This window comes from Hakea prostrata, chromosome 10 (genome assembly GCF_041222555.1).
Source record: "Hakea prostrata isolate BN-2017 chromosome 10, UWA_Hpros_2, whole genome shotgun sequence".
In the NCBI taxonomy this organism is placed as follows: domain Eukaryota; kingdom Viridiplantae; phylum Streptophyta; class Magnoliopsida; order Proteales; family Proteaceae; genus Hakea; species Hakea prostrata.
The window spans coordinates 2,204,891-2,219,630 of record NC_142609.1 but is presented as its reverse complement, the minus strand read 5'-3'; the positions used below and the strand labels follow the sequence as shown (position 1 = coordinate 2,219,630).

Here is a 14,740-nt window from a genome sequence, read left to right as displayed (position 1 = left end):
TCATTTTCCTGCTAATTCTCCGGCCAAAATTCACTTCCGCTGCAAAATAGAAAAGGCGAAGAAGTTTTGCAATTCATATCACGAGAAAGTGTCTGCAACTCTTTGGTATTTCCTTCTCTTTAGACGTGAGGGTATTTTCATCATAAATATCACAATTTGTTGTTAATTGATCTTATTACATACTTGAGGGAGGTAGATGCAAATGTTCATTTATTTGGAATAAAAATGATACGATAAAACCTCAGGGGTACGGATGAAAATCACCCAAGATATCTGTTCCCGGCAAAACCTTGTTAAACCCTCTATGGTCTCTTATATTGCTCTCTGCACGCTCTCTTTTCTCTCTTTTACTCTCTCATCATCTCTGCGATCTCCTTCTCAAGACCCACCCGCGGTTCAAGTTTCCTGCCCGGGTATTCCTGTCGAGGTAAATTTCTCTCTCTCTCTCTCTCTCTCTCTCTCTCTCTTCATGTTCTCTGTTCTCTCTGTCTCTTCGATTACAGCTATTTCTCGAAGCTTTGATGGAATAACGAAGAACTCGATTTCAGTACATATATGGATGAAGACGATAAGATGTTAGTAGTGTTTTTGCAGCTTCGAGCAGGATGTTGCGGGGTCTGGGGATGTTAGTGGCTCTCTTCACTTCAAATCTCTCTCACTGATCCCCTGTAGGGTTGGGTACATCATCGTTAAACCGCACAGATAGAGACCTAAATCCTTATCAGACCCCAGTATAATGTTTAGTTTTTTAGTGGAATTCGTCTTCTGTTCACTCATCGATGGTTGGTTACTTGCTCAAACCATCCAATCTAAAGTATTTCGTTGTGAAAAATATTATTTATTGTTGGTTGTGGGGATCCCATTTGCTACATAACAAAACTGTAGATTTCAAACGTCTTTTGTTCACCCTATTTCAAACTAGGGCATTTGAGTTATATTTCTAGACAAATTTCAAGGTTTCCCACCGGAGCAGGTGGGTGTGGGAAATTTCAGCTTTAATTGAAGTTTGGGTTCTTGTTACTTTTCGTCAATATCTGATATTAAAGTGGGAATTTTGGAGCAGTCAACTGAGTTTTCTAAATGAATACTTGTTTCTCCCTGTGAAGATTTTATATTGAAGCTGGAACTTTGAGTTTTGAACAATTATGGAGGTTGATAGGCCCGACGGTCGTACAAGGAATCAGTTGAGACCACTTGCCTGTTCTCGCAATATTCTTAACCGAGCTCATGGTTCAGCTCGTTGGTCTCAAGGTAAATCCACAGAGTAAAGAAAGGATTATTTTATTTCTTATTTTACACTGAGATGAGCTACACTTCTACAGTAAGTTCTTGATTCTCTTTCTTAGGAAAAAGCTTGCAGCCATTTGGACGGATTGTATATTTCTACTTCTCATCCTTGATAATGGGTTCTTGACAAGCTTTCTATGGGTGCTTTTATCAACCTAGGTGATACAATTGTGTTGGCTGCTGTTTATGGGCCAAAAACAGGAACAAGGAAGAACGAAAACCCTGAGAAGGCCTCCATTGAGATAATCTGGAAGCCCAAAACTGGGCAGGTGGGTAGGTACCATATTTCCTTTAACCTCTTATGCATTTTTTATGGTCCATCCCTGCAGCAGTATATAAATATGAATCCTATAAGTTGTGATACTTGTGAAAGAAGTTGTTGAAAACCTACTCTGCATAATGGAAGAATGGGAAAACCCTTTCAGTTGACCAATTGACTGACAGTTTCACTTTCCTAAAGCTCTGGTCATTAACCATATCATTGGTTGTAGTTACATTATTATTGTAAATTGACTGATGAATGAATGTAAATCATAATAATTCATTCACTCTAAGCTTTAAAATTAGTCCTTCAATATCTAGGTAAAAACCATTGAAATGGTAATTGATGTGAACCAGATTCTAGGGTTTAGTTGTTGGATTATTTGCCTAGAATCAAGCTCACTCTAGGATCCTTTTCCATGAGAATCAGCAGTTCTCTAGGGCAGTAATTGTCTTTGATATAGGGCTAGATAGGTTTTGGCCAGGCTAGGGGACTTAAGGTTCTTATGTTTAAGAGTTGATACCTTGCTGTAATTATGGTTTCAGATCTGAAATTGTAATTAGGGTTAGGTTTTAAAGGAATCTAGGGTTAACTGGGGGAATTCCAGCGTTTGGCTAGGTCAGGAGTAATGCTGCTGTTTGTATTTTGTAATTTCATATTTATTCCTGAAGGGTTAGGGTCTGGAGGGGAGGCAGAGAAGGTAATCCTAAAAGGGTTTGAAGTTTGGTTGAGGGGTTACAGAGTTATGTGACTCTCAATGAAACTTGGGTTTAGGGTTTCTAGAGGTTTAAGATGAATTGCAGAAAATTACGAAACCTAATGGAGGAAGGGTTAATAATGAAACTCAGAGTAGGAATGAGGTTGGCGGAGGGTGTGATCCCATAGGGGAAGGGAGAGAATGAAAGGGGTAGGGAATCTAGGACTTTAGAGGGGTGGGGGTTGCTGCTGCCTTGGGACAGAAGAGGGGGGGGGGAAAGGTAGGTTTGCGATGAGGTAGGGGAGGGACAGGGTTGAACTCGCTTGATTGGGAGGACTTGAAGCTGCTGCCGAAGCTTGAAGGAGGAGGAAACTTGAAGCAAAGTGAGATTCCTACTAGGAACCCATGACTCACTCTTCCTTCAATCTCAGATTTTATTTGATAACTCAAGACGGCCTGTTGCATCCTATCGTGGCTTATTTACAGCATACATGAAGGAAAACATAAAAGGATTTGATTTCCTAAAAGAAATCATACTAGGACTCTTTAACTTGTAATTTAAATCAAACTTAAACTCTTACTTGATTCAAGACTCCAACTCAAACAAAGATCTCTATCATGCCTCACTCTAGAAAAAATTCAATTTGGATTATAAGAGTAGAGATGGAATCGTAACAAGAAACAGATTGAAATTAGTGGATTCCTTCACGATGACAGGGACTCTTCAATAACTTGCAAAATATTGACTGGAATTAAAAATACAAAAGTAGATCTAAAGTCCTAATAACATTTTGGACCCAATGACGACCTAACATTGGATTCCACGAAAGTTGTCGAAATGACCAAAATTCCCATGGTATGACTAGAGGCTGTAGGGTTTGGGGAGAGTAACCCTAGGCCCTGTGTTGCTCCTGGAAACAGTTTACATCAGTAATGTATCATAAATCTGACACTGCAGTAAAACTGTATTTATAAAAAACCAAAATTTTTGGTTACTGACACCTATAAAATTGAGAATTTTAGAACTTAAAAGAGCATCTTATCCGTATTCATGGACTGAAAAAATATGCAATAGCATGCGTGGTGTTTTGCCTGCTGATCCTAACAGATGAACTCCCAAGTAATTGATTATAGTGATTATTTCAAGTGTCAACTTTAGATTTTCCTAATACTATAATTGGATATTTGTGGTTACTGCTTCTTTTCCCGTCCAGGCAAAGCAGAGAAGGAGTATGAAATGATACTGAAGAGAACCTTACAAAGTATCTGTATTTTGACCATTAATCAGAACACCACAACCTCCATAATACTTCAGGTGAACTTTGTTTTCTGTTTTATGTTGAAAATGTTGTGATCATTTATATGTGCTTCTTTTCCATATGTGATGTGTTGATATTAAGCTAAACTTTTAGCTATATCAATTCAGTTATAGTTCTGCCAGAGTTGGGAGCAACTTTGGCCCTTGTTTTAAATATGAACTTTGATAACATATTGGTGAAAAGGGGTTTGTCTTTCTGAAACCAGCTGTTGACAGAGTTCTACCTTGTACCTAACCCCTTTTGAAAGAGTTCAGGTATAATAGGATAAGGGCCAAAGTATGGCTTACAGGTGGATTGGCATTCAACAATAAATTTGCTAAGGGTATTTATTGGGAACTGACAAGCATTAAAAATTGAATTTTTCTTTTACAGAGATATCTTTATGCCTTTATTAAGTTTTCTTGCACTCTGTTTTGTTTACCAATGAATACATTGCTGTGCTGAATTGGCACTTCTGATAATTACCTATCCTGGTGTCACTGTGTATTCAGATTGATGTCCCCCTTTTATGTGATGTCATTTCTTTACTTTTGCATGGTTCCTAATTAGAGACACTTTCTGATCCTATGGTAAGGCATCTTTAACATAGGGTCTACCGAAAAGAGATGCCAGTGAGACGTCTCCATTTATATATGGTAAATTTGTCTGTAGTAAGGAGATAACCTGGATGTTGAGCTTATCTATTATGCCCATTGAAGATATATTTTAGCATGTTAGTCAATACCAAGTACAGTCACATGACAACTCATATTAAATTAATTATTTCTAATTGGCTATTCTCATCAATTGTTGTACTGTCAAGAGCCCAGCCACATAAATTAGTTACCTGAGTTGTTGCTTTCTACATACTTTTGAGTCTTATGTGATTTCTATTATAGAAAAAAGAAAGGGTAATTTTCATTTTGACCCCCTAAGGTTTTGCCCAAGTCATTTTTAATAATAATAAAAAAAAGTGTCATTTTGTATTTACCTTGCCTATCCAAAAAAGACCAACTAACGACACATCATTAATGACCAAATGATTTCCATTAGTTCAGTCATTTTTATGACAAAAATGCCTTTATATCCTTTTGATTTCCTTTATTTAACTTACCAATATAAATGTTACCAAAAAAATAAATAATATTTTTCAACAAAAAGTTGACAGAATAACAATGATGGTTCATTTCTATAATTGGTTAATATTTTATTATATAAAATAATACTTTTTAATACTTTTTAATGTCTTAAATATTTAAATGTCTAAACATTCAAATTAGTAATTTAAAAGAAATTTTTATTAACCTATCAAATAGTTTAAAATGTTATTTTTCTAAATAACTCCAAGTTTAACTATTTGAGAGATTAAAAATTATTATTTTAACCAAATCATGGAAGTTAACTCTAATTATTATATTTTCAAATTTTTGTTAAAAATTATTTTTTCTTTTTTTTGGTAATATTTACTCTAGTAAGTTGAAGACAGGGAATCAAATGGGTATAAGGGCATTTTGATCATAAAGATGACTAAACTAATGGAAACCATTTGATCATTAATGGTGCGTCCTTAGTTTGTCTTTTTTGGATATCATAGGGGAGGCAAATACAAAATGTCACTTTTTTCTTTTTTTTTGTTTAAGTGTGACTTGGGACAAACTTCAGGGGGTCCAGTAAAAATTATTCAAAAAGAAACTGAAGACGATCCAAAGAAGAATGGAAATTGCAAACAACAATCTCACAATGAATACAGGGTTTTACTTGGTTTGGTAAGTTCGCAACTTCCATGATGAGTTGACAGTTGTTTTGCTATCAATGGAGAACAGATTTGCATGCTGCTTGTCCTTATGCATCTCTCAGGTTGTGTTCAAGAGAAAGGACATTTATTACACATTTATGGTGAAAAACCCTAAGTGGAATTGACCCACAAATCAAGCGACAGAACAAGACATCATACCCCAATATCATAGCAACCTCTTATTCTGTGATATTGCTGGTTGCTGCAGTGTGTATCAGATCATGATGATACTGATTAGTTCTGACTGTCCAATTGTTAAAAAATGTTGTATCCTTCCAGCTTAAACTTTTAACTTTTTACCAAAATTAAGAGATTGTTCTTTTATGTATTTAATCATTACTTGTTTCATCCGATGGAGAAAATGACTTGACCATGAAGTGGGCTTAAAGCATTCCTGTTGTCTTCCTTACCAGATTCTGAGTTCTTCTGCTTCTTATGCAGGTTGTCAATGATGATGGTTCAGTATCCTTCGTGGCTTTGTTTCCTGTTTCATACCGCCATATGCTTGGTAGAATTAACAAGTGGAACCTGTCATTGGTTAACTATTGAGGTTTCTCATTGTTTTATCTAGATTGGTTGCTGTTTTAAGTTATTGTCCAGGAAAATCCTTGACAGAAACTCTAAAGCTTCTCCCATGTGCCATAAATGCAGCCTGTGCTGCCCTTGTTGATGCTGGAATTCCTGTAAAGCATCTTGCTGGTAAGCAAATGTTAATGATATTCCCTCCATTTAACCTCACGAGATTTGTGTCATTACTGATTGTTTCTTGCTGGTCTATACAGTTGCTATTTGTTGTGCTATAGCAGGAAGTGGATCTGTTATTCTGGATCCCACCAAGCTAGAAGAGCAGGTAATTCTTCTTCCTTGTCTAACTGCACCTGAGTTTCTGGTATCCTGCTTTTTATTTTATCTTGCTTAATTAGTGTACACAAATGTCGCACTTCTTCTCTGGCTATCCAGTGTAATTAGTGTGCTCTGTCTGACTCATGCAACTCAATTGGAGCTTCTCTAGCTGTACTTGGATACCCTGATACTAAATGCCTAAAACAGATGTAAACCGAAATTGTAGGGATGTTGCCCTAGATGTAGGTTTACTCTAGGATCCTCTTCAATAGAATTTACAGTTAATTAGGGTTTAGAATACCCTACAGTCGAATGGAATGGGGGTGGTTATCGGTAATTTTTTTCACTTATTGTTTTGAAAGCTTTAAGGTCTGAGAGGAATTAGGGTTTCTTGGGTTGCGGGAATTCAGGAGATATGGGGTTCCTTTGTGATAAGGGTTGTTAAAAAAATATTTCCTAAGGGATCAGTTAGGTTATGTTTTATGGTCAAAAGATGTGAAAACCCAACCCATGGCCAGTATGGGATAAACTCCTTGAGGTGGAAGCTTTGGTTCATAGGTGTCAAAGTGGGTTGAAACTTGAAGGGAATGTAGGTAATAATATAAGAAGATGATTCCTCAAGTTTGGTGGGGTTTGGCCGTTTGGATGGCTAAATTGAAATATATTAAGGTTCTTGTTTTTAAAGTTTTGGGAAGTATGAAAGTTCAAGAAAATAATTATATTTTGAAATCAGATGGTCAGAATGGGGTTAATTTTGCATGTAAAGTCACTAGGGTTGCGGAATGAGGTTCTTAAAGTTCGGGACAGATCTAATGGTTAGATTAGTGTAGATCTGACCTTGAGATTTGGGTCTCTAGATTAATCCGAAAATTCAAGAGCATAGAAAGAAGGGTGTGTAGGGATGCGGTTGGGGATGTTGTTTTTTCTTACTTGGGGATTGAATAAGGCTGCTGGAGTTGTTGAATTGCTGCTGTATATTGAAGACCACTTGCTGAAATTGAAGAAGATAGCAAACTAATTCTGCCGTGGCCCTCCCATGAAGACCATGACTTGGATTTCCTCCAAACTCAGATTTGTATTAATCAATTCAACTTGTGTATACATGGTTTGAAGGCTTTAATATAGCCTCAATAAAGAAATAAAAAAAGGGCTTTAAGTTGGAAAACTAGTTAGAACTCTAATGGGCTTAACTAATTCTAACTTGACTGCCAATTGATTAAGACTTTGACCCAAACAAGAAAACTCCATAACTAACTTTAGAGTTTAGAGGACTCCTATCCAAAAGTCTTAGAGTAGATATGGAATCCTAAAAGTAAGGAGAATTAAAATGAACTCAAATTAGGGGATGGGAATCTCACCTAAGGACTCTTAAATAACTTGCAAAATTAGAAAAATAAAATAATGATATACCTAAGGTCCGAAGACACCCTGGACACAATGGGACTCAAACCTAGTTGTCACAAATTTGAAAAATGCTGAATTAGGGGCCCTAGGGTTTGGGAATCAACCCTAGGCCCTGTGGGATATATGGAAATAGTTTATATCAACATTTGTCAGTAGGTATGGATGGAGATATTCCCTAGAAATGCATTGGCAGCCACAAACTGAAAACAGTGACTATGGACCAATGATTTTGGTGTCATGATGCAACTTACTCATTATATTTCAAATATTTTTTCCAGCTCATGCAAAAATATGTTTACTGTCTTAATCTACTTCAATCTTTTAGTTACCAAGTTGCCTGGCTTATTGGCAGCAGAAAATGGAGGCTTTCACCTATTTGGTATTTCCCAATTCAGCTCTTTCTGTGCTTCCTGAAGGATCGTTACAAGTTGATGGACAACCAATGGAACATGGAATTATTACTTCTGTTACCCATGGTGTAATTTCTGGTATTTCCCTCAATCTGTCTCTTTAGCTCTGTTAGGCTGTCTTGGTTGCTTTCCAATACATCTTGGGGTAGGCATAGGAAGAGGGAAAATAAATATGGTTTTGCTGCATTTCTCATTTATCAAAACAACCAAATTCTAGGGCTGGCTTATTATTAGATGCAAATTCTGAAGGGATAACAAGGGTCTAATTTATCATATACTAGTTGATGAGAAAGTACTAAGCACGAGCAAATGAAAGAATTATAAACATTCACTCTAGGATCCAATTGGAGAACTGCGAAGAATTAATTTTTCCTGATGATATCGATAGTAGATACATATCATGATGCATAAGCCAAGTCTTCCCACCCCAAGTGAAAGGCTAAGACTAGGAAAAGGCCCTAGGATTGCTGACCAGCAGCACATGAATAAGTGGAACTTGTTCCTGCTACTGATTGTTTGACTAGCTTATGATTTCGGTTGGGACAGGAGCAGTCTATTCATTCTACCTGGCTGGAGGAACAGCTTAGTCCCTTCACTCCTGAGATAAGTCACTTCTTTTTTCAGTAAGGAGCCCACAATGGTCCATGAGTCCTTGTGCAGTTTCTAGTTAAATTGACCTTGTAGTTGCTGTTTTATTTTCTAGCATAGTTCATATTTTAAGAGTCTTAATCCCACTAGGACTCCTTTATATATTAGTTTCTACTTTTCTTTTCATTTGTTTATTTATTATAAACAAGATCCACTACCTCTCTGGACCTGTTATTTAGGAATTTCTATTCCATATGTTCCTTTTGTGAGTTGGATATTGGTCTTTATATTTGTAAGAGCCTTTAGTTCTCAGTCACAATGTATGAGATGAGTGGAAGCGTGGTTTGTAGCCTAAGTGCTATGAGATGCAGGGAGTTTAGGTCACATACTTATGTCTAAAAGACGGACCAAAGTCTCAGATGATAACCTCATTGGTCCCATCTTTGGTCCCATCCTGGATGATGTTTTAAGCTTGATTAAAAGGCTGGATTGGCTAGAGTTGCTATTTCTGAATTTCACTTGGTAATTTTGGGTCCCTGTCATGTTTCCACATTCACCATCAGTTTCACCTGTAATTTGAGGAGTTAATGCACTCTATATTGGGGAATTGATCTAACTACCCTTGGGGAAATGGTTTGGGAATTGATCTGACTACCCTTGGAAAGTTTTGATGATCACAAACCATGGTTGTTGAACTGTTAGCCTAAGCACGCCTTGGCAGGCGCTTGGGCCCATTTTTGGGTGATGTAGCCTCAAAGTTGAGGGCCAGTTACAGGATCAAATCAGCAGGCTTAGTTAGGGCTTCACAAGCCCTGCAATTAGGGTTGTAGGGGCTGTTTAGGGTTTGGGATGTATTGGGAAGAGTAGGATACGTGCAGCTAGGGCGTGTAGGCTTTGGGGTTGAAAAAAAAAAAAATCTGAATCTGGTTACTCTCAAATTCAGATTCAATTTCAAGTCTAGGGTTTAGTGGAAAAATTTAGGCTTTCTAGCTCTAGAGTTCCTAGGGGCTGGCTAGGTTAGGGTTGAAAGTTGAGAAGGGCGAGGGGATGAAGTATCCACAAGGAGAAAGGATTCAGGTGAGACGATTGAGAGATATAGTGTAGGGAATATAAGGGTTTTGTGGAAGAAGATCAAGTGCAGCTTTAGGGCTTTTGGATGGGCAATTGGGGTGAGGAATGGGATTGAATGCTAGGGAAGGAAAAAGGGGGTGTTTGGTTGTTTTGTTTTTTTTCTTCTTTTTCTTTGGGGGTGGGGGGGATTATCTGCAAGGGGGTGGGAGTTGGGGTAGGGGTTTAGGAGATATGGGAGTTAGGTTTTTGGGAAGAAAGAAGGGGTGCCACAGGGCGCAGGCTTTGATAGGGGGAAAGAGAAGGGCTGCGATGGGGAAAGAGAGGGGAAGTGTGGGGATGCTTTGCCTAACTGATGTAGAGCTTGAAGAAGACAAATTGCAAGAACAAGGACCTCAACTACGCTGCTGCAGGGTTTCCTCCCTTGGAAGCCCTCACTCCACTTGATCTATCCTTCAAGCAGATTTTGTTAATCATCAAAGCTGATTTGATTACATGTGTTGGGCTATATTATAACCTTACATTGAAGGATTCCTACGAGGTCTCAACTCTCAAATTGGAAAGCAAAGCAAACAAGGACTTCTAAAATAATTAGGAATGCTACTCCAATTAGAACTCTTCCTTATCTCAACCTAGAATGATTCAAATTACACAATAAGATTAGGACTAGACTCCTAGTGAAATTTGAATAAGCTGATTGCCCACTTCCAGCTGGATGATGTCCATCCAGCTCCCTAGATTAGGATTTTTATGAACTTTAAATTCTGTTTTTATTTGGTACTCCATTACTTGAGGGGGAGCATATACTACGCCCACTACTCCATCCATTTAAGGGAGCCTTCCTTTTTGACTTGACAAAAGGGGAGAAGTAGGATATGGTTCAGTTTGTTATATCTTGCTATATCCTATTGGCAAAATGAGAAATGGAATCTTCATTCTTGAGTTGAGAATTATATGATATATAATTTTGTCTCTATTGAATCATATGTATTTGTCATCATCAAAAAGAGGGAGATTTTTACCACCACACCAGGATTTGTGTGGATTGGGGGTTGGGGTGGTTGATCTAGATGCTTAGATGTTCAGCATTTAATATGCTAGAGGAGCTAACAAGACCAGGGCTGGTTCACTTCTCCAATTGGTGAACCAAACCCTTGGGCCATTATTCTGTTGGGTTGGGATTATTTTTTGTATTGTTGCGGTATTGAAGGGTGTTTTAAAGGCTATTTTGACCTAGTGTGGAATTATTTAAATACTGTTGTTAGTTCTTAAAAACAGTCGTCGTTTGGGGTTTATATGTGACCCTACTTAGGTTATGATATTTCATATCTATCCCCTCCATTAAGGAATGCTGAAGTATCAGGTCGGCAGCTGAACTGGAAAAACCCTCGCCAAACCCTTATTACATGGATTTTAGAAACTTAACTATTCAATGTCACGGCGGGGCATTCAACTGCAAGCAACATGGTATGCTTTGTCTGGTTGTCGTCAATACCGATTAGTAATTAGCTTGGGTGTCCACCGTAAGGGACACGTAATCAACGGTTCTCACATTGTGGACTGAGTGTGGGTAAATTAGACAGTCCAGAAGTAGTAAGTTACAAGTATGGGAACATATGGAAGGATTAGTGCATTCCTTTAGTCTAGGAGAAAATACTAGCATAGGAAGCGTGACCTGAATGGATGCCTTGCGAGGGTTAGCATGGTCTATGAAGGTGTACGTGGAAGATGTGTTTTGGAGAGAGGATCTCTTCTAAGGCGGGCATCATAGTATCCAAATAGGTTTCTTCTTTAATTAAAAGGTCTGATGGGGGATTGCCTAACCTGACAACATAAATTAGTGGTAATGAGTATATGTTTCATTATGCCGCACTGTGGATTCATAATTTAACTAACTAAAGGAGAAATAAATTAGAGCCTCTTGATTTTTTTTTTCTCGGAAATTTAGAATCCCAAAACTACGAGTTGCAAACAAGGAACTGATTCCTTTTAAGGGTTTTATATAGATAATAAGCTCGGAAGAAACCCTGTAGTCTTGATATCATTTGATAAATCTCACCCCAATTCTCATTTGATGGTTGGTCCAACAAGTGTTTTGCTGACTGTTTTTGTTGTAGTTAGATGCACAAAATGGCAAACCATGGTGAGGCCTGGATTTTTATTTGTGGTAGCTCAGTTTGGAGCCTTGCTACCATTGGAGTATGCCACGAGTAAAAACTTCAATCTAATGGTCATGTATGAAAATGTGGGCATCAGTGTAAATATCAGCCTTTTATATTACGCTCTAGACCTTGTGATTTTCTAAATTTTCATTTTTAAACCCACAAGTCATGCAGTCGAAGGAAACTCTCCTGTGACAACCTAATTCGCACACGTTCACCCTTCAAAACTGCAACCTTCGTCCTGTTGCTCCCTTTCTTGTCAACCGAATCACCTCTTTTTGAAGATCTTTGGTTTCTCTCTCTCATTCCCTTTGGCGTACTTCTTGGATAAATAGAAATCTCTCTATCAATGCTTTTCCATGTTTCCTACCAATCCATTGGACGAATTAACACCCTTATTAGCCTTTCCTGTTGCCTCCTTGTAAACCCTTTGTACTCCCAACATATGTTGACCATTAGATTGAAAGGTCTCGAGCATATTAGAAAAAAACTGATATTTACACAAATACCTTGTGCGTTTTCATTCATGACCATTGGGTTGAAGTTTTTGCATGTGGCATAAATCTAAAGATAGCATGGCTGCAAGCCAGGCTACCTCAAATAAAATCCACGAGGCCTGGAGTATGACTAGTATTTCACTTGGTGGATTTTATGATGAATAAATTTTTTACCTCTTATGTCGCATTGCTGTTAGGTTTTTTTCCCCTAGATTATTTTTGGTGACAGTCTCTAGTCATAAGCATGAGTTTGTACTGTAATTTTCCTTATAATGTATCTTGGAGATAAATAACTATAAATGGAAAATTTTGGTTGCCATTTGCCTTACCATTGTTATGTACTGCAAATGCTCAGGCCATATTGTGTGGTATTTACTTAGTATTTTTGTTTGTAGATACTTTTAAGCTAAACTATTTTTCTTGTGTTAATCTTGTTCAGTGGATGATTATCTTTTCTGCTTAGAACGAGGACAAGCTGCTAGTGCAAAGATCTCTGATTTCCTTAGGAGAAGCTTGCAATCAAATGCCCTGAGCGACACACCGAAGGCGGCATAGCTTCTGACTTCATTCTGATATTGTGACAAGGATATCTATATTCACATTCATGTTGAGGGTTGGTGGATGTAATTTAGTATACTATATTATTGTTTACTCGTTGATTTAATTTATATATGAATTTTTTTTGGAGGTTGGGGCAGAAGCCCAACAGAAAAACAAAAGTAACACCAAACTGAAAAGCCAGATCGGCCTGAAGAATCCCCATCAACTCCTGATGCGGATCCTGAGAGAATATTGATTGCACGTCTGAACTGCATCTTCGAGCATCTGTGACATTCAATCGGCAGCATTATTCACGGTCCTGCATACATGGCTAACGCGTATGCTTCGATACACACCTGTGAACCACCTAATTCTTCTACTTGTCCTCTTTGTTTCTCTAATTCCGCTGTTTTCAAATTAACCATTACTGTTCTTGATTTCGTTTTCAACAGTTGTTTCTGGATTCAAGCCTTCGAACAATATGAATATCCACTGTGTAATACCCACAGTTTTTGTGAAGCTAATCTGGCAAGCTGTTCTGCTGTTAGTGTTCCAAGTTCAACATTCATGTTTGCCTCGACAGGCATGCCTCTTCAAAGTCTCTGAAACTGTCCAAACAAATCAATAACGCATGTCCAATGCTTTAAAGAGGGCTGAATTCCATATGCAGTGATCATCAAATGACAAGTCCTGAGTGACAGCAAGAAGAAAGTAAAGACAGAAGGTGATGGGATTCGGTTTAAAGCCATCTTCTTCCATTTGAAAGAGAAGAGAGCATGCTTCTTCTCCTAGTCCATTAACTCCACACCCTGCAATCATCGTGTTCTAGGAACTTAATTGGATCCATTGAGCCACCCATCTGCTCAAACAAGGACCTTGCACTGACTATATAAGACCATTCTTTGCATTAAGCATCAACCAATGAATTGCCAACAATAGCTTCTAAGGCCAAGCCAATTTTGAAAGTAAAACCATGCATCATTTCAGCTCCTTGACCAGCTGAAATGGTAGTAGAGGCCTGAATAAGACAGCTCCTTAACTGCTCGGTGAAACAGTTACAGTAGTAGGGTTGAGAGACCATTCTTGACATATCCACAACACAAAGCATTGTGTTCCATGCAATAAAATTCTTTGAAGGCATATTGTTGAAAAATGCTAGAGGTATTCACACCCCTCAATCCCATATGTGTCTATAATTGCATTGCCAACAGTAATATGTGAATCAAAACCCCTAGAAAGGCAATGGCAATGAACCATACTTCCCTGTTTTAGAGATCCAAATTCACCACATGATTGAAATAGCATCATCATGGTGATTGAATGTGGCAAGACCTCACTCTGAAGCATTTCAATAAAGAGTTACATGCCCAAGTTAGCATGCTGGTTGAACTTGTACCCTAAAATCCTGAAATCATTGCATTCCAGGTAGCAATTAACATTGATTTTCGGCTTGGATGCAAACAAAGAGGTAGTAGATTTAATTTCTAAACACTTGCATTATGCATCAACCGTTTTAGTGCCCAAAACAGTACCACTCTCCTACTCTAGACGTCTCTTGATAACAATTCCATGGACAGTACAAATGCTTCTCAGATCTGCTAAGCTTGCATATGCTGGAACAACATTAGCAATAATGATAGAATCAGGCTTAACATGTGCATCTGATAGCATCTGTTCAAACAACAACACTGCATCATAGTCATGCCCCTTTTTTGAATACCCTTCAATTAGTGAATTCCATGAAACCAAGCTTCTTTCTGACTAGCCAGCATCAAATATGCTTCAGGCATAATCAACACTACCACATTTTGAGTGCATGTCCAGAATCAAAGTTCCTAAGTGAAAATCAGATAATAGGCCGGCCCATGTGGATCTACAAGCCATGTATA

At 38.0% G+C, this 14,740-nt stretch overlaps 1 protein-coding gene across 3 annotated transcripts; it reads left to right on the top strand.

The window, feature by feature from the left end:
- Positions 1-315: 315 nt before the first annotated feature.
- On the top strand, positions 316-13,401 carry LOC149001425 (exosome complex exonuclease RRP46 homolog). Of its 3 annotated transcripts, none has more exons than XM_089138871.1 (9): positions 316-427; positions 1,107-1,251; positions 1,447-1,560; positions 3,461-3,561; positions 5,781-5,801; positions 5,966-6,038; positions 6,122-6,189; positions 7,939-8,074; positions 12,751-13,400. In XM_089138871.1, exons 2-9 carry the CDS (start codon positions 1,146-1,148, stop codon positions 12,864-12,866), a joined length of 735 nt encoding a protein of 244 aa, XP_088994997.1. In that variant the 5' UTR covers positions 316-427; positions 1,107-1,145; the 3' UTR covers positions 12,867-13,400. The 3 variants fall into 3 exon arrangements, with proteins under 3 accessions (XP_088994997.1, XP_088994999.1, XP_088994998.1); XM_089138873.1 differs by having other exon boundaries at positions 7,942-8,074; positions 12,751-13,395; XM_089138872.1 differs by lacking the exon at positions 316-427 and adding an exon at positions 478-782 and having other exon boundaries at positions 12,751-13,401.
- Positions 13,402-14,740: the final 1,339 nt, after the last annotated feature.